Source organism: Castanea sativa, chromosome 4 (assembly GCF_040712315.1).
Source record: "Castanea sativa cultivar Marrone di Chiusa Pesio chromosome 4, ASM4071231v1".
NCBI classification, from domain to species: Eukaryota; Viridiplantae; Streptophyta; class Magnoliopsida; order Fagales; family Fagaceae; genus Castanea; species Castanea sativa.
The window spans coordinates 25,000,565-25,021,253 of record NC_134016.1 but is presented as its reverse complement, the minus strand read 5'-3'; the positions used below and the strand labels follow the sequence as shown (position 1 = coordinate 25,021,253).

The 20,689-nt window shown below is 39.0% G+C and overlaps 1 protein-coding gene across 1 annotated transcript; it reads left to right on the top strand.

Annotated features, from left to right (window-relative positions):
- The first annotated feature begins 3,861 nt into the window (after window positions 1-3,861).
- LOC142632627 (uncharacterized) lies at window positions 3,862-4,269 on the top strand. The gene has a single exon (XM_075807000.1). It carries the CDS (start codon window positions 3,862-3,864, stop codon window positions 4,267-4,269), a length of 408 nt encoding a protein of 135 aa, XP_075663115.1.
- Window positions 4,270-20,689: the final 16,420 nt, after the last annotated feature.

Genomic DNA, 20,689 nt, shown 5'->3' with positions numbered 1-20,689 from the left:
AATGTGCTCTTTATCATCAAAACAAAACACCAATTAGTTTTTTGTTTTAGGCAAAAATTTAATTCAAAATCTCTTATATAATCATTCAAGACTTTACCAGTTGAGTTAACTAGAGTCTACAAATTTATATAACTTAAATGAAAAGAAAGTTAATATATTATTTTTCAAACAATAGCAAAACCAAAAACTCAGTTACACACAACGCTTGGTCCACGACCACACTAGAATTATACTCAGGAAGAGTTAATAAAAAAAAAAAAAAACACGTATAAGACTTAAGAGAAAATTTACAATAATATCACTAAAGTTTAATAAAAGAAAAGAAAAATTAGCTTAAAATAGATGGCGAAAATATTATCATGTAAAACTGAATTTTTATCAAAGCAAAAAATTATGATACATAATATTATTTAAAATAAATAATAGATATCTATCAAATTTCTTGAATATTCTAGTTATATAATTTTAATTAAAGTATTATTTTAAATTCAATGAAAATTTAATCACAAATTCACCTAAGGTAAATTATGTTTTTAATTTAAATATATTTTTTATATAATAATTTTAATGTATTTATAAAGAGTTACATGCTAGTTTGCTAGGCACACAGATTACAGTACTTCTTCTCTGTGTTGTAGAAGCTCATTGTCTCCTGGGAGGCTGGGAAGTAAACATCCAGGGGCTTAAAGCACCACTGTAAGAGAATAGAAAAAAAAGGACATATTGTAAAATACTGGCCTTGATCATGTTCAAAATTTTAATATGTTTTCTTCTTGTCTAGCTTTGTTCTTTTTTGGATAAGTATTTCGTCCAATCCATCATTTGGATTATACAATTTTCTTGTACTTGCCGTGCTCAGCAAATATCAAGATAATTGGAAATTAGAATCTACATTGTCTATAAATTGTTCAAAATTCAGTGATGTAACTTTTATGTAGTTTACACTAAGGTTTTAAAAATTGGACCAGTCAACAAATGATTTGGTGAATAGTAGGTTTACCCGGTTACATAACATAACAAAACTAGAAAATGATAAAAAGTTTATAAAAAAAAAAATTTGAAGAGGATAGGTAATAGGCAATTCAACAAATACTATGTGACAAATTGTTATTGGCTATTACTGAAGAACAAAAAAATAATTTCAGTTGTAAGTTCAAATTAGCTTGCTACCTAAAATTTGTTGTAAATTTGTTATAAATGGAGTAATTGTTATTAATTGAATCAATTCCTATTAAGGAAAGAGAAAGTGCGTCCTAGGGCTTAAACGGTGTCCTATTGATTGTTGTTTTAAAACTTTGGAACATTAAAATGTATTCTTGCTAAGAATACAAATTCTTATAACTTACTTTATCCTCGGAGTGCTTTGATAAAATTCTTTGGTTGATAAGAAGTTTCCAAATCTTGCATGATTGAGTAACTAGAAAGTTTGCACTTCTTGCTCGTTTTGCAAGAACTCCTCTTTTAGTCGTCTCCTGGAGATAGTTTGCTCTCAATCAGGGACGAAACTACATTGGGGTTAAAGGGGGCCATGGCCCCACCCAACCTTTGAAGAAAAATTCCCTAGTATATATATTAACATAAAAAAATATACTTTTGAGTCTAAAATTAATATACTTGGCCCCCTTCTCCCAAACAATTTATAAGCTAATCCATGAAACAAAAATGAAAAAAAATTATTAAATCATTTATTGTCTAGTTGTCTCAAGAATATCAAGAAAAACATTTTGCTAAACATTTGGACAATTTACAAATCCAGACAATAAAGAAAATTTACAAAACAATTCACATATTTAGATAATAATAAAAAATTCTTTGAACACGGTCTAAGTTAAAAATATATATATAACAAATCAATTATAAATCCTAGCAAAACAAATCACAAAAAACTCAATAACCTCTACCCAATTTCTACATCTCATTTGAGAGCTTTTTGTCCCTCTCAAGTAACTCCATCTCATAGTCACAGAGACAACTTCTATGCTGCTAATCACTCCATCCACACACCAATTAGTGTCACCAACAACTTGGATCAATTGGTGTCTTTAACTCAATCCTTGAAAAACATTTGTTCTTTTTAAAGATCTACTGCTCATTTGGATCAATTGGTGTCTTTTAAAAATTTACTTTAACGATGAATTATTAGCATTAATTTATTCTTGATTATAATATCTATTATTGATTTAAAAAAATACAAAAAAAAAAAATTAATGCTAATAATGCATCGTTGTCAACATTTAGTATTAATATTCTAAGTTTTTAAAATTCTTGAATAAAGAACTTTGGCCCCTCCTAAATTTGAATCCTGGTTCCGTCTCTGCTCTCGATACTCCTCTCTTGTGTTGATCTCACTAAAAAATTTGCTTAAGTGGAATCTTAATTGTGATTCCTCATCCCCAAAAGTTTTTACCCACTTTATCTAATGATGCAGACAATTGTCAATTGTACTCTAGTTTATATGGATAGATGATGACAAAGTTGTTCCATAAATCAATCTGAAAAGAAAGAAAATAAGTGGATAAAAGGAAAGAACATTAGTGTAGCGTTGGCCAAAAACCCTCCGATGATCAAGTTAGATTGTGATGAAAGGATTCACTTGCTTTAATCAATCAGAGAGTAAGAAATGGCTAATAATTGTAAGCATATGATTGTGTACATTTTCTTTTCCTATTGTATGGGATTTATTGCCCCTTTATTCTTTGTATGAATGAATATTTACATTTATGGGTCGAGAGATGTTAGTCATAATTATCAATCTTTTATCATATTCAATGGTTATTTGTTTGTTAGAGTCGAGGCGTTACTCTTTAGTTGTCACTTGCATTAAATGGCATTATGAGATCATTCATCTATCAGATGGATGATCATTAAAAATGAACACACATCAACATCTATCACAAAAAGTATTAAATAAAATATAATAAAAATTGGAAAATTCTACCGCTTTGTTTGTTTTGCTGAAAAACTTTCTGTAAATGTTCTGTAAAGATAGTTTTCCATATTTTCTAGTGTTTGGTAGCACAAAAAAATTTGGTCAACGAAAAACTATATTTAGTCAATGGAAAATCCTAATAAAAACAAGGCTTGTTTTTTATAGGTTGTTTTCCAAAAAAAAAATAAAAATTGGAAAACAATCTCTCTCTCACAGTACGCTCTCACTCTTTCTCTCTTCTCTTTTCTTTTTCTTCCCCACACCCTCACTATCACTAACTCAGGTCTCTCCTCTTCCATAAATCACTCTCCCTCACTCGCTCTCCATATTTCTCATAACTCTACTAACCATGCAGGCACCTCTTCACCTGAGACTCAGAGACAGTTCTAGAGAGACTTGTGGCAGCTTAGAGTTCCGAATAAACTCAAGCAGTTTGCTTGGCGTGCATGTAATGATGCCTTGCCAACGTTGTCCAATCTGGTTCGGAGACATATTGCCCAACTGAGGTTTGTAGCGCCTGTCAAGCCCAACCCGAGGACACCCTTCACGCCCTTTGGTCTTGCTCAAAACTTGAACCGGTTTGGAATCCACTGTCTTGGTCACAGCCTTCAGCTAATGCCCACACGTCAAGCTTCTAGGACCTTATTGACAGATTTATGCAAGTCAAAGAAGATTTCAGGTCCGAGATATTCATCACCATAGCCTGGATGTTGTGGAATCGCCGCAATGCCATGAGACTCAACTTGCCAGTCTAGCCTATCGACAGAATTAGTTCTTTGGCTGGAAGCTACCTTCAAGAGTTCCTGGACACTATTGACCAAGCACCAATAGCCACGGACCCTCCTTCGCCTCTGCAATGGCAACCACCAAGTGAAAGCAAGTTCAAAGCTAATTTCGATGCCGCGGTATTCAAGTCTTCCAACCAAGCAGGGATGGGCGTCATCATTCGGGACTGGCGTGGTGAGGCTATTGGCGCACTATCCATGTCCGTTCCTGCAGCACAAACAGTAGCGGAACTAGAAGCCCTTGCGTGTCGCAGAGCGGTGCAGTTTGCAGTGGAGCTAGGACTTCAAGATGTTGTTTTTGAAGGTTACTCTCTCCAAGTGATTCAAGCTATCTCACAAGACTCTTCAGATTTCTTGCCTTATGGTCACATCATTGAGGATATCCGAATCCACCTTGCTGCATTTTCTACTGATGATTTTATATTTAATACTAGGCACTGCAACGTTGTAGTAGATGCACTAGCCAAAAAAGCCAAGAATTTTAGGGAGTCTCGGGTTTGGATTGATTCCCTCCCCATGGATATCGCCCCTCTTGTAGCTTTTGACATTCATTGAGCATGGTTTTTTCATTGAATAAAAGCCCAGGCTACTTACAGTCTGGTTTCTCCAAAAAAAAAAAAAAAAACTTGCAAAAGAAAACATATTTGCAACAGTAATTATTTCATTTCTCTCTACCAAAATCCCAATTATTTACTTTGAATTTCAAACTTGATTTTATTTTTTCTCTAAGAAATTTTTGGTTTGATGGATTCTTGGTAGAAGTTTTTTTTGCACATTAAAGTGCTAAAAAAATAAAAATAAAAATAATAAAAAAGAAGAAAGAATGAAGTAAAAAACGAAAATTTTAAACATAGTGCCTATATGGCTCTAAATTTGTTTTACATAGGATAGTCTTTTTTGCTGACAGATACATTATGCAGATACTATGTAGTGATGATATATTATGTAGATACATTATATAAATACATAATTTTGAGTAATATTAAAGACTTGTGGTTGACCATAGTAGACAATTAGTGTACCAACAAAAAGAGTAGACAATTAAAAGTTATTGTTATTTGTACTTATTAAAGATGTATTCCCCTGTCAATTTTATATATATATAGACAAATGGTTGATATATAAATATATATATATGTGTGTGTGTGTGTGTGTAGACGTTTCTGTCCATATATATGAGCAAGATGAATGGTAGAGATCATGAAAATTTGACAACTAATTTTGATTGTACCTATTGTCAAAATTTTATTATGAAAACCAAATTCATTCTTGTTTTTTTTTAATATTATTTATATTGATTACATTAGTTGATTTACATAATACACGTCTTAAATTACACAAGAAATATAAAAAATAAAAATAAAAATTTGCATACCAAACACCAGAAAACATTCTTAAGCTCATTTTCAAGGTCGTTACTTGATAGGAGAATGATTTAGCCCATCTCCAAGTCGTCCATACAGGTCGTCCATAGCCCACCTACTACCATAAACGCCCTCAGAAACTTACCTACAAGTGCCTCGTCCAGGGAAGAAGAGCTCAAGACGAGGTACGCACCATCAGAGTGATGCACTCGTCCAGAGTGTCGACATCCTCGTCTTGAGCAAATTCACCCGTTAGGCGAAACAACCCCCGCATGTGAAACAAAGCACGCCCAACTGAGGAACTCAAGGACGAGGGTGTCACACTTAGGAAAATCTCCAAATGAGATATAATAATCCCTTATCCCACGCATAACCGCCAGGTATCCGTTGCGAAACAAGAGCATAACTTCCAAACGGTTATGCAAGTTACGTTTGATTTCTATCTCTCCTTGAAGCCAGGAGAAGTTCATATTTTGGTAACCGCCTATGATAACACTATATAAAAGGTCATTTCGGACAAACCCAAGGGATGTTCAGTTTTTACTCCAAAAAATTTGGAACTCAAATAACTTAGAGGAAGAAACTAACTTTGCCATCGGAGGACTTTTGGCCGGCAGCCCCGGTCGCCTTTGATACGCTTTTCTTTCTTTTTCAGGCCGTAGAAAGAACCAGTAGTCCTTTCCAGTCCGAAGCATCCAGCCTACTGATTTTCTTCGCATCATCATTACTAAACACTGAAAAATGATATAGTTTTCTAGAAAAAGCTCTTTGAAAAATGGACCATTTTCTAGAAAACGTTAATGCTGAAACAAACAGAGCGTACAAGCCTGTGTGTTTAAGCTATAATTAAGCTAGTTTAGAGCTTTACATTAGTGTGTATAATAAAAAAATGACTTACATTAGTTAGTGTATAATTGTGTAAATTTACAAGTGTGCTACAGTAGTTATGTAAATTTACACTGACACTATTCATTTTGCATTTAGTTTTTCATCAGTTCTTTATGTGTCCTAATAATAAAGGAAGAAAGTGGATAGTAGTTGGTGTATGTGAAAAATAGAAATAATTTTAAAAAATAAAAATTTTAATGAAATATAGTGTAAAATAGATAATTTAATGTGAGATATTTTGAAAAGTATGTAATATAAAAAAGAAAATAAGTTTTTATGTTAAAATAGATAATAATAAAAATTTTGCACAAGTTGATGTAAATGAATCTTGAATTTGGCTTATCCCAATATTTTTTTTTAAAAAATATCATTTTATTTTAATAAGAGACTGCCACATCATTCACTAACTAAATAAAATGTATGAATTAAAACTCACCACCACTTATTATTATATATTAAAAAGAAAAAAAAAAAAGTTCAGTCAAAAATAGTACAACAAGCCAAACCATAAATGTAAGTGTTTTATGCTTAAATGGTCGGAAAGCTACGAAAGCTAAAAAATCATTAATGGTGTCGGTCTGGCAATTAATCTAAGCAATGACGTCTGCACTTTTGTGAGTGAAAGCAACCATCAGACTCTAAGACTAAAAGACAACTGTGTCAAGCTTCGTAGGAAAGTCTGAATATTATTATAATTAATTAATTGTGTGATATTTTATTTGTATTAAAGTTTTTTTATGTTTTGTTTTGTTTTGTTTTTGTATTAAAGATTTGAAACCGTTGGTTCGCACTGCCTTCCTAATTTCATTTCAAATTGTGTTGTATAACTACTAATAATTTCAAAATTAGTTTAGACTCATAGAAACGCAAGCTTTGGTCCACATAGTCACCTGTAGGCTGTAGTTTGTCTTGTTAGTAAAGTTGAAAGTGTTTGCATCTGCCAAACCCAAACTGCGACTCATTCGATAAAAGTATCTATCAACCAATTCTTTTTCTCCCCCATAAAAAAAAAAAAGGCCTATTTCTTTTCTAAGCTATGTGTTTCGTGTGACGTGACTCTGAGATATCTTGTTTTGGAAAAGTATACACGAAAACTTCACTACTTGGAACCGTCATCTTTAGTTGACATAAATATCAATATCAATATCAGTATTATCATCAAGTAATAACAATCCATCGCACACACTCCACGCAGTATGTGTTGATAGTTGAAGAGGATAAAAAGTATGAGACGGATCTTTCTTCAAGAAGAACGACGGAGTGAGGTCGACGGATTGATACCGCGAGGATACATATAGGACGGACCTAATATTTGGTATCCGTCCAGTATGAGTAGTTGTCATAAATTCTTAATTATACATCACACGATATGTCTGACGTGGCTTTGCTTTATCTCCACACAAGCGTGCACACCGGGAGTTCTTGCGTTACATGTTTGACCATAATAAAAAGACTCTTATATGGAAAGGAATTCTAAGAGATACGCAAAATTCACGAGTCACTCTCCTAGAAGGAAAGAACTTCTTGACCAAGGCGTGAATTTAGGCCCAACGCAACTATAAATACCCAAAAACTCTCACAAAGCAAGGTATGCATAATTATCTCAACTCTAGCACTCTAGGGTTGGAAAATAAGACTCTAACTTGACCTTCGGAGGGTTTTTGGCCGGCACCACACCGGTGCTCTCTTTTAGGTCCTCTATTCTCCTTTTGTAGGTGTTGCTTTGGTTTGAGGAGTGTTTGTAGCTTACTGGTGATTTTTCGGCATCATCAGTTGGCGCCGTCTGTGGGGAGAAGAATATCGACTATTCAGCCTTTGCTCTATTCCTGAGACAAAGAGTTGCATGGTACTCACTCGATCAATGGCAACGAACAACAATCAAGGCGACGAACCGCACGCCACAGCTCTAGAGAGGCAGGTCCAAACGCTTGCAGCGGCGGTTGAGCGCCTCACCAAGCAGAATCATGATTTAGAATAACAATTGCGACAAAGGAATGCACACCCAAGTGCACTGGAGAAAGACCAGGAGGGTGCTAGTCCGAAAGGAAGGAACGTGGAAGGGCCTGAGGGTAGCAACGCTTCGACTAGACCGGAGCAGCAAGAGACCAACCGACCATCCGACCATCCGTCTCAGACACCTTGCCGACTCACATAGTTGCTGAGATGTAGGAGATGAGGGAACGTATGGATGTGATGATGAATGCCCTTAGAGGACAAGTATCCAGCGACTTGGACGGCCTAGTCCATAGAACGGATTCGCCTTTCACAGCGCTCGTAAATTCATGCCCCCTTCCTCCAAAGTTTCGCATGCCTCACGTGGAGAATTACGACGGATCCAAGGACCCATTGGATCACTTGGAATCTTTCAGAACCCTAATGCATCTTCAGGGTGTACCGGATGAAATCATGTGTAGGGCTTTTCTCACCACTTTGAAAGGGCCTGCGAGGGACTGGTATAGTAGGCTGACGCTTAATTCCATCAGCACTTTTAAGGAATTAGGCGTGCAGTTCGTATCACACTTTATAGGAAGTCACCGACATAAGAAGTCTACTACGAGTATATTGAGTATTAAGCAATGAGAAGACGAGACATTAAGATCATACATAGCCCGCTTTAACAAGGAAGCTCTCTCGATAGACGAGGCAGATGACAGGATACTTGTGGCGGCATTCACAAACGGGCTACGAAAAGGGTAAGTTCTTGTTCTCTCTATGTAAGAATGACCCAAAGACTATATCCGATGTGTTTTACAGGGCGACGAAGCACATGAACGCAAAGGATGCCTTGCTAGCCCTAGAGGACAAGCCCAGAAAAAAGGAAAGACAGGACGATGTGCAACCGGACAAAGGATGAAAAATGGCAAGATCCGGAGAGCGATGAGAAGACCGACGACCCAAACCGCCTTCGGGAAGATTTACGAGCTTCACCCCCCTCACAGCCCCAATTGACCAAGTGTTAATACAGATCAAAGATGAAGGAACCTTGACGTTCCTAGGCATGTTGAAGGGAGATCCGAACAAGAGGCCAAGAGATAGATACTGCCGTTTTCATGGCGATCATGGCCACGATACGACGGATTGTTATGATTTGAAGCAACAAATTGAGGCCCTCATCAGGCAAGGAAGGTTGCAGAGGTTCGTGAGGAAGGAGAGAACGGATCAACTCCAGGAGCAGAATCCCCGATGGGAAAACGAGCGTCCCAGGCCACCAGTAGGAGATATACGGATGATTGTAGGGGCAATACTTCTGCAGGGTCATCCGAAAAACCTACTTGCGGACGGTTCAAAGCGTCCAGTTGACGGGTACTTCACCAAAAGCGACACGACAAGATAGCCCCAGCATCGGGTTTACGGAAGAAGATGCGCAACGCCTTCACCGCCCACATGACAACGCGCTCGTGGTCAGCATACGGGCGGGGGACTACAACATGCATCGAGTTTTGGTGGACAACGGGAGCTCTGCAGATATCCTCTATTACCCCGCATTCTAGCAAATGGGGATTGATAAAGAACGACTGGTCCCAATGAATGCACCCCTTGTTGGCTTTAGAGGAACAAGGGTCTATCCTTTAGGCGTCGTTACGTTGTCTGTAACGGTTGGAGATTACCCGCAGCAGATAACTATGGATGTTTCTTTTCTCATGGTTGATTGCTCTTCAGCGTATAAGGCCATCCTCGGACGGCCCACTCTCAATGCATGGAAGGTTGTAACCTCTACCTACCATTTAATGATCAAATTTCCTACCGAATATGGAGTTGGAGAACTGCGGGAAAATCAGGTGGCTGCACGGGAATGTTATGTCGCCATGATGGAAATGGATGATCACCTACAAGCAATGAACATCGAAGAACAGAGAACAACGGCGGAACCGTTGGAAGAGTTGGAAGAAGTACAACTAGATGATTCTAGGCCTGACCGAACAACCAGAATCGGCACCCTCACCGACAAAACAATCCGACAAGCGCTCGTATTATTCCTCCAGAAAAATCATGATGTTTTTGCATGGAGTCACGAGGACATGCGGGGAATAGATCCAACAGTCATAGTTCACAGGTTGAACATATCATCTTCCTTCTCTCCGGTCCGACAGAAAAAGCGGGTGTTTGCCCCAGAACAAGATCGAGCCATAGCGGAAGAGGTGCAGAAGCTACAAGAAGCGGACTTCATACGCGAGGTGTACTACCCTGATTGGTTGGCGAATGTAGTAATGGTCAAGAAGTCCAATGGGAAGTGGAGGATGTGCGTCGACTTTATGGATCTGAATAGAGCCTGCCCCAAGGACAGTTACCCACTCCCACGTATTGACACCCTTGTAGACTCCACCGCAAGACATGAACTTTTGAGCTTTATGGATGCTTTCTTCGGTTACAATCAAAACAAGTTGGATAAGTCTGATCAGGAAAAAACCTCATTTATAACAAGCCGGGGACTTTTTTGCTACAAGGTAATGCCTTTCGGGCTTAAGAACGTGGGAGCCACGTATCAGAGACTGATGAACAAAATGTTCACGCACCAAATTGGCAGAAATGTGCAGGTTTACGTGGACGATATGTTGGTAAAAAGCGTAAAGGTGTTTGATCATCTGAAGGACCTCCAGGAGACTTTTAATACTCTTCAGACATACAAAATGAAGTTGAATCCGAGCAAATGCGCGTTCGGAGTAACTGCAGAAAAATTCTTGGGATTTATGGTGTCCCAGAGGGGCATTGAAGTCAACCCGGAGAAAGTAAAGGCGATTATAGAGCTGTCTCCTCCAAGGATGGTAAAAGAGGTACAAAGCTTGACCGGGAAGATAGCGGCTTTAAACAGGTTCGTATCAAGAGCAACGGACAAATGCCTCCCATTCTTCCGAACGCTAAAGAGATCTTTCGAGTGGACGGACGAGTGTCAAAAGGCTTTCGAAGAGTTGAAGACATATCTCTCCGCTCCGTCGTTGCTTAACCCATCTATGTCGGGGGAAGAATTGTTCCTGTACCTCGCCGTCTCCTCAGCTGCGATCAGTGCAGCTCTGATCAAAGAAGAAGGAAAAGTGCAAAAGCCCGTGTACTTTATAAGCCGGGTATTGAGAGGAGCAGAAGAAAGATACCCACCAATGGAAAAACTCGCATTTGCTCTTGTGACTGCGGCCCGGAAGCTCAAGCCATATTTTCAAGCACACACCATAAATGTCCTGACAGATAGACCCCTACGAAGAGCAATGAGCAATCCTGAATCGGCTGGACGGATGGCTCTATGGGCAATCGAGCTAAGTGAGTTCGATATCCAGTATCAGCCACAGACGGCAGTGAAGGGACAGATATTGGCGGACTTCGTTGCTGAATTCACTACCGCAGAGGAGCAGGGGGCAAAAGAGACGCCCACTTGGAGAATTCACACAGACGGATCTTCCAATAAGCGCGCTGGGGGTGCTGGAGTCGTACTCCACACCCCGGAAGGAGACAAGATTGAATGCATGATCCGTCTGGACTTTCCTACTACTAACAACGAAGCAGAATATGAGGCCTTGGTTGCGGGGCTGGAACTTGCAATAGTGGTAGGAGCTAAGAAGGCGGTCGTCTACTCCGATTCACAAATCGTGACCAGTCAGTTTAATGGGAGCTATGATTGCAAGAATGAGAGGATGAAAAGGTACCTTGGGGAAGTGAAGGGTCAAACGAGTGACCTCCAATTCACGATGATTCAAATCCCAAGAGAGGAGAACTAGGAAGCGGACCGACTGGCGAAGGCAGCTTCGACCGAACCAATGATCGTCCCGAAACAGGTATTATCCTTTGTCCAGCTTTCATCATTATTAGATGACATTAGCATGCAAGAGGTAAGCAATGAGGATTGCTGGACGGCTCCAATTATGGCGTATCTGAAGGAAGGCAAGCTGCCTGATAACAAAGAAAACGCGAGGAAGTTGAAGGTTAAAGCTGCCCGGTTCGTCTTGATAAAAAATGTCTTATACAAACGAGGATTCTCCAGACCATATCTAAGATGCCTCAGCTGCGGAGAAACAGACTACGTGATGAGGGAGATCCATGAAGGAGTTTGTGGGAACCATTCTGGATCAAGGTCTCTAGTGCACAAGCTACTCCGTGCAGGATACTACTGGCCAACAATACAAAAGGATGCCCATACATACGTTAGAGCTTGTGACAAGTGTCAATGATTTGGCAATCTCATTAGGAAGCCGACGGAAGAACTTACCCCAATAACGACTCCATGGCCGTTCGCACAATGGGGGTTAGACATCATGGGTCCATTCCCAACAGCAGTACGGCAACTGAAGTTCTTGGTGGTTGGTATTGACTACTTCACCAAATGGGTGGAAGCAGAAGCTCTGGCTACTATCACGGAGAAAAACATCCGTAGCTTTGTGTGGAGAAGTATTATTTGCAGATATGGAATTCCGAGGGTGCTCGTTTTAGACAACGGGAAACAATTCGACAATGACACCTTCAGAGACTTTTGCTCTCAACTTGGAATCAAAAATCACTACTCGTCACCTGCCCACCCGCAGGCCAACGGACAGGTTGAAGTCACGAACCAGTCCTTGTTGAAGATTATCAAGACCCGGCTCGAGGGGGCAAAGGGCATTTGGCCGGACGAACTACCAAGTGTTTTATGGGCATACAGGACAACGGCGAGGACACCGACAGGAGAGACACCGTTTAGGTTGGCGTATGGTACGGAGGCCCTTATACATGCAGAGGTAGGATTAGCAAGCTACCGTGTGGAAAGCTACGATGAGAACAAGAATGACGAAGCTTTACGTTTACAACTCGACCTTGTAGACGAAGTCAGGGCAGCAGCTGCACAAAGACTAGCGCGATACCAAGACATGATGACAAAACATTACAATTCCAAGGTCAAGCACAGGGATTTCCAGGTGGGAGATCTGGTCTTGCAAAAAGTACTTGGCGCTACAAAGGATGCCTCCCAAGGAAAACTGGGTCCTAACTGGGAGGGACTGTACAGAATCATTTCATGGCATAGGAAGGGAACATACTACTTGGAGACGTTAGACGGAAGAAAGCTGAGCCATCCATGGAACACAGAGCACTTGAAGAAATACTACCAGTAGTCGAGGGGCGTAGACAACATCTACCTCTCCAGTTTATTTTTAAACAGTCATAATTTTTATTTATTAGAGCCAAAGTTCTTTTTTTTTTTTAAATTTTCCATGAACAATATAGTCTACCGGTATGTCATAATGAGAGTAGTTTTTATTTAAAACGTATGAATGAACTGTGCTCGAAATCTACAAAGTCCACACTTTGGACGGACCCCTATTAAGTCCATATAATGGACGGGTCATCCAAAATGGATAAAAAATCTACGAAGTCCACATAATGGATGGACTACTAAGTTCACACAATGGACGGATTATCCAAAATGGATAAAAAATCTACGAAGTCCACATAATGGATGGACTACTAAGTCCACACTGTGGACGGATTATCCAAAATGGATGAAAATCTAGTCCACACTTTGGACGAACACCTATTAAGTCCATATAGTGGACGGGTTATCCAAAATGAATAAACATCCACCAAGTCCACATAGTGGACGGACCCCTATTAAGTCCATATAATGGACGGGTCATCCAAAATGGATAAAAATTTGGTCTACATAGTGGACGGACCCCTACTAAGTCCATATAATGGACAGGTCATCCAAAATGGATAAAAAATCTACGAAGTCCACATAATGGACGGACTACTAAGTTCACACAGTGGACGGATTATCCAAAATGGATAAAAAATCTACGAAGTCCACATAATGGACGGACTACTAAGTCCACACTGTGGACAGATTATCCAAAATGGATGAAAATCTAGTCCACACTTTGGACGGACATCTATTAAGTCCATATAGTGGACGGGTTATCCAAAATGAATAAACATCTACCAAGTCCACATAGTGGACGGACCCCTATTAAGTCCATATAATGGACAGGTCATCCAAAATGGATAAAAATTTAGTCCACATAGTGGACGGACCCCTACTAAGTCCATATAATGGACGGGTCATCCAAAATGGATAAAAGTAAAATCGTCCACATAATGGACGGATCTCTATTAAAGACCACATTGTGGACGGGTCATCCAAAAAGGAATGAAAATTATGTCAAGTCCACAGTATGAAGGGATCTCTAAATCCACATTGTGGACGGATCACCCAAATGGATAAAAATTGCCCGCACAATGGACGGATCAACCTACGAGGATTATTATGATATTATTTCACATAATATACGGTTCATAAAATAGACGGAACGAAGTTAACAAAATACGACGATTCAACAGAATAAGCTAAGTAAAATTTCATAAAATGAAATGCTCACAATTAAAATACGATAGTTCAACAAAATAAATTACAACGGTTAAAGTTTTGACCGTGATATAAAAAAGAAAAAGAAAAAAAAAGAGCTGCTACTGATGCTTTGGGGATGTATTTTCATTCCTCTGATCGTCGTCTGGTTGAATTGGAGGGAGAGTTTGACCTTCGTCAGCTGGAGCAGTGACGGCAAGCACATCGTCTGTACTCTCTGAATGGATGGACTGCGCAAGTGTTTACCCTTGAGCGTCGATGGAGACATGAGACACGTCTAGGTCGGGATAAGAGGACTTAACCTGACGGATGGCATCGTCGAATTCGTCAGCGAAGGAACTCCCAAGCTCTACCAAAAGAATGTCAGAGTCGCGATACTCCTGGACCGCAACTTCTTTTGCATCGCGGAGTTGGGTCTTCATGTTCGTCAGCTCTTTTTCCTTGTCTTTTAAAATTTGACATAACTGCTCATTCTCCTTCTCCAGTTCACTTCTAACCTGCTCCGAGCACTTAAGCTTCCTATCCGTGTTGATCTTCCAGGTCTTCAGGTCGTGAAGCTCATCCTCCATCGTCTTATTCTTCTTCCTAAGACGGTCCATAGTTGTCTCGTGATTGAGACAACGGCCCATTAGCCCTTTCATCATAAGCATGGCCTGAAAGCAAAAATACAACACTATGAAAATGACGGATGAAAAAGAAGGTTGCAAAAGTTAGATGACGGGTTAAAAAGTACCTGTGCAATAGTGAAGAGGCCCATCTCTCCCATCGCCTCCGTCACGTGGTTGCCAAGGTCCTCATAATCGTCTGCCGTCATGATGGATGAGAGTTTTTCTAGGGCATAACTTGAGTCTTCCCTAAGTAGGACGGGTGGCTTCTCGCCGGTAGGGATTGGACCCTTCATTAAACCCTTACCCTTGCCATGCCTGACGGGTGGTTTCTCGGCCTCCAACGCTACGACAGGCTCTAGGGTGGTCTTTTGTTTCTTCGGCAGACGGTTGATCTTTTCCGGTTGATTCCGTTTTGATGGAACGGATGGAACCGTCCCCTTGGCTTGACCGACCTCTTGCTTCTTCTTCGCAGCTTGCTGCTTGATGAAGGCTCTCCTCTTGGCAGCGTCCATTTCTGCACATCAAAGACAGATGTGAAGTGTTAGAAAAGCCCAAGTAAAAAAGACGGATAGAGTTCATGACGGTCTTACGTTTGCGAACTCTGTTGTCGTAGCGACGAGCGGCAGGAGTGGGTTCGGGGCCGTCACAATACCAATGGAGTTTGTCGAGGGTGACTAGTTGAGCCCACGTTCTCTCCTCAAGCTTCGTCTTGTTGAAAATTTTCTCCAGGAAGCTCCACTTCTCTAGATTAACTTGTGGATGGTCCCGAGCTACAAAAAAGACGGTTAGACTAACTTCCAAACAAAATCGAGTTTTAAATGGACGGGAGCTTAAAGCAATTGCCTACCCGACGGAGGCATAATGCCCCATGTGGTGTCGACGGGCATATATGTGTTGTCCCCTGGACGACACATCCATTCGTCCCCTTCTAAGAAAAAATACCTACTCTTCCAGTCCCTATTGGAGTCGGGTGTCTCACAGACCAGCCTCAATAACGAACTTCTTGCTACGAAGCTGTACATTCCTTTTGACTTAGTAATCTCCGTAGGACGGTAACAGTGAAAGAATTCTTCCACCGTCAACCTTCGTGCACCGTCGGACATAGCCCCATACAAGACCTCTACGCCTATGAAAACTCTCTAGGCATTTGGGGAGATCTGAGTGACGGATAGGCCAAGATATTGAAGCAGACGACGGTGGAGAGAACTCAAAGGGAATCTGAGCCCTGCCTTAAGTGCTTGCTCATAGACCCCAACACCGTCGACCCCCCTGTAGTAGCAATTCTCAAACTTATGGGAAAGACAGAGACGGACGCCGTCAGGAATTTGGTACTTGGCCCTAAGTGTTTTGAAATGGAACTCGGTGATTATGGACCTAAAATCGTTCACCGTCCATAGCGGTAACATGACGAACTCTCTAAGATCGTCTGGACCGATCACGGATTAAACGGGTGGATCGACACCATCTAAGTTATCACTTGACGAGTCTGAACTATCAGTCTCCAAACCCTCATCATCTAGGGAAGGAGTGGTAGAGGACGGATTCCTTTCTTCACTTGAAGTGTCAGAATCTCTTTGACCTGACGAGAATACCTCATCGTAGCCTGCCCCGTCGCGGACAAACGATTGATTACTCGACGCACTAGACATTACCTACATATATGACGGTACAGTCTAAGACACCGACGGATCTACAAAAAGTGCATATATATATAAAAAAGAAAGAAAAGAAGAAGGGTTCAAAGCACATACCGAATCGAGATCGAGCAGATATGAAGTGACGGATAGTCTAGCAAGACGACATGAGTGCACAATATAAATGACGGATGCACTCTGATTGCAAATCTTTTATAGGCGGACAAGAATGAAGGAAGAAAAGGTAAGCTTTTATAGAAAGAAGGGCATGGAATACGAAGGGTCACCTTGTTTCAGGAGAACAGCAAATCAATAAGGGTTACGTGTTCTTCGTCATAAATATTGGCCATGTGTCCTTCGTCATAAATAAGCTTAAACCGACATGTCTCAATAGGATGCCATAAGGACGACTGCCACTCCATGAATCCGTCTGATATTCAGCGACGGATTCAAGGAGTGAAGGGGCAACTGAAGAGGATAAAAAGTATGAGACGGATCTTTCTTCAAGAAGAACGACGAAGTGAGATCGACGGATTGATACCGTGAGGATACATATAGGACGGACCTAATATTTGGTATCCGTCCAGTATGAGTAGTTGTCATAAATTCTTAATTATACATCACACGATATGTTTGACGTGGCTTTGCTTTATCTTCACACAAGCGTGCACACCGGGAGTTCTTGCGTTACATGTTTGACCATAATAAAAAGACTCATATATGGAAATGAATTCTAAGAGATACGCGAAATCCACGAGTCACTCTCCTAGAAGGAAAGAACTTCTTGACCAAAGCGTGAATTTAGGCCCAAGGCAACTATAAATACCCAAAAACTCTCACAAAGCAAGGTATGCATAATTATCTCAACTCTGGCACTCTAGGGTTGGAAAATAAGACTAGAACTTGACCTTCGGAAGGTTTTTGGCCGGCACCACACCGGTGCTCTCTTTTAGGTCCTCTATTCTCCTTTTGCATGTGTTGCTTTGATTTGAGGAGTGCTTGTAGCTTACTGGTGATTTTTCGGCATCATCAATAGTCTTAATAGAAAATGGGAGAGTCAGTTGACTAGTTCATTAATTAGCACTATTATTTGTAATTCAATTATTGTAATTTTAATTGGATTAGAAGAAAGCTAAATTTTGCAGCCCAAACTTGCTATTAGGCTTAAAAACTAGTTTTGTTACAATAGAAAAGTTAACGTAGGCCTTGAATGCATTAATTTAAGAAATGGTTTTAGAAATTTTTTATTGAAAAAAAAAATTAATTTTTTACAATTTTATATGAAAGTGGTGTCAAAACATTCTTAAAATAATTTATTAACAATTGTCTTAAAAATACTTTATAACATGACCTTTGTTATAATAAACATAAAACCTGTAAAGTTTGTCTTGAATGCTTGTCGGGCTGATCGTATTATTGGAGATCCTCGGTTTGATTTAATAAATTTGCACAAAAAAAAAATCATTTATACACATTGCAGGAGCCAAAGAGCTAATTATTAGAGCTTGCTCCTACTCACAACTCACAAATTGACAATTGCGGCTCACAACTCACAACTCAAACCCGACTACAGGTTTTGCCATGTCGCATGCTAACCTGATTTTAAGTTTTGACGCTAACATGAAACTAACTGTCATATTTAATGGTGACTCACGTCATATTATGCAATAACTTCATGAGTTTGTGGCTAAGGCCCAAAATTTGTTGCAGTTCTTTTTTCTTTTTTTTTTGAGAAAGAAATTTGTTGTAGTTCTAATTGCTATGTTTTATTTTAAGGTGGTACATTATATATATACCAAATGTTGGAGACCAATGCAAGACTATTAAGTCCATGTTCTTCCTCAATGGATGGGATGAGTAAGGTGTGGAAGGGGATTTGGAAAATTAAGACACCAAATAAAATTTGTCATTTCATTTGGCGGGCTGCACACGATTCTTTGCCTACCAAACAGAACCTCAGTCACCGACATGTCCCTGTTGAAGCTTCTTGCCCTTTGTGTGATAAGCATACAAAATCGTTGATTCATTGCCTGTGGTTGTGCGACCATGCTCAGGCCGTATGGAAATCTAACATTTGTTTTGCCAAGTACTACAGGAAGCAATATCAGGATTTTCTGGAGTTATTGGGGGAGGTGATGAGTACTAGGTTAGGTTTTCATATTTCTCTATTTTCTACTATTTCTTGGTGTCTGTGGCAGAGGCGCAATCATTTGAGAGAAAACCAACCAACTTGGCTGTTGAAGGAAGTCAGGGATAGAGCGAGAGCTTTAGTGCTGGAATTTTTTGAAGCTTGCCAGTCTGATTCAGGTCCGAGTGTTTCCGCAACACCTATGTGTTGGTCTCACCCATCAGAGGGTTTCTATAAGGTGAACTTTGATGCCGCTTTGTTTGAAAGTTCGGGTTGTGCAAGTATTGGGGTGGCGATACGAGACTCAGATGGGGAAATTATTGCTACTTTGTCCCAAAGAATTCCTCTTCCTCATTCGGTGGAGTTGGCTGAAGCAATGGCTGCTCATAGAGCAGTTGTAAATGAGCCTATACAAGGTGATGGTTGAGGGTGATTGTCTAAGGGTGGTTTCGGCTTTGAAGGCTTCAACTGGCTGTAACACATTGTACGGGAATGTAATTGAGGAGACTCACCGACTGGCTCCTCAATTTCAGTTTTGCAGTTTTAGTCATGTGCGAAGACGAGAGCCAAAAGAGCAGTTTCATCTGCAGATTATGATGTTTGCATAGAAGAACTACCTTTGGATTTGGAAATTGTATTCCCAAACTGATGTTATTTAATTAAATGATCGTACCATTTTCTCAACGATATATATATGTACGTATGTATATATGTATGTATCTTTTTCAAAATTTTCAACCACTTTAGGTAAATAGCAAGGTCACCGATAATATTTTCCTTGTCATATCTAACGGTAACTTAAGGGCTTATTTGGTTTCAAAAAGTATTGTATCCATTTTTCATTTTCTTTATTCTATATTCAAATCCTGAATTTGAATATAGAAAAAAACACAAATTTTCTTATTTAATAGTGTTTAGTAAATTATTTTGAATATATAATTTGCACATAAAATAAATCATATCTAGGTTTGGTCATTATTTTCCTTCTTTTTTTTAAAAAAAAAACGTAACTTTTCTCACTTATACACATCACATCATTAAAAAAAAACTTTTTGTTTTCACAATTTCTACGAATATGCCAACATATACGTATTCATGAAAAACGAAAACTCTAAGAAATTGTATTTATTTTTTGTATTCAAATTCAACTTTTAAGATATTGAAAATGAAAATTAAATAAAAATGCTAAAACCAAAGCAGTATTTTAATGGTGGGACCCGCTACAAAACTAAAAATTAAAAAACAAAAAACGATGTTTTTAAAAAAAAAAATAAAAAATTAACCAAAGGCCATAAGTAACTTTAAGCAATGACGCTAGATGATTTTATAAAAATTTTAAAACTTTTTATTTCTAGTTTTATTTTTAAATGTTAGTCTATGATAGGGTCCTAATAGGAACAGTCATGTTAAATCCAATAGTAGGTACTGCCAATGCCATGCCGCATGCCAACATGTTTCTTTTCCTTTTTCTTTTAATAATTTTTAATTTTTTGGTAACTTTTTGGGTAACCTTTATATGTTTCTTTTCCTTTTTTTCCTTGTAATAATTTTTAATTTTTTTTGGTAATTTTAATTATTTTTTAGAAATTTAGGACTGGTTTAGTACTGTTGTTTAAATAATAATTTTCAATATATAAACAACAATAATATTTTTTACACGTATTTTTTTAACATTGAAAGCTAAACGACAGTACTTAAACACTATTATCAAACGGGTCATTATGATTATTAAGTGAGTGACATATAATAGTAACCTTACACACATGCAATGGCAAATCACATCATAGTGAGCAATAACTTGATTACTGTCTCATAAAAAAAAAAAAAAAAAAAACTTGATTACTGTAGGTGGCTATAACTTATAATTATTTTATTATGTAATATTAGAATGTGATAAAGTCATAAATGATTTCTAACCTTTATTTTTTTCCCTTTATTTCAAAATTGTTGGTCACTTTAGGCACATAGTTGCAAGTTTTCTAATAATAATAATAATAATAATATTGTTACATTCAATAGTAACTTATGTCAAA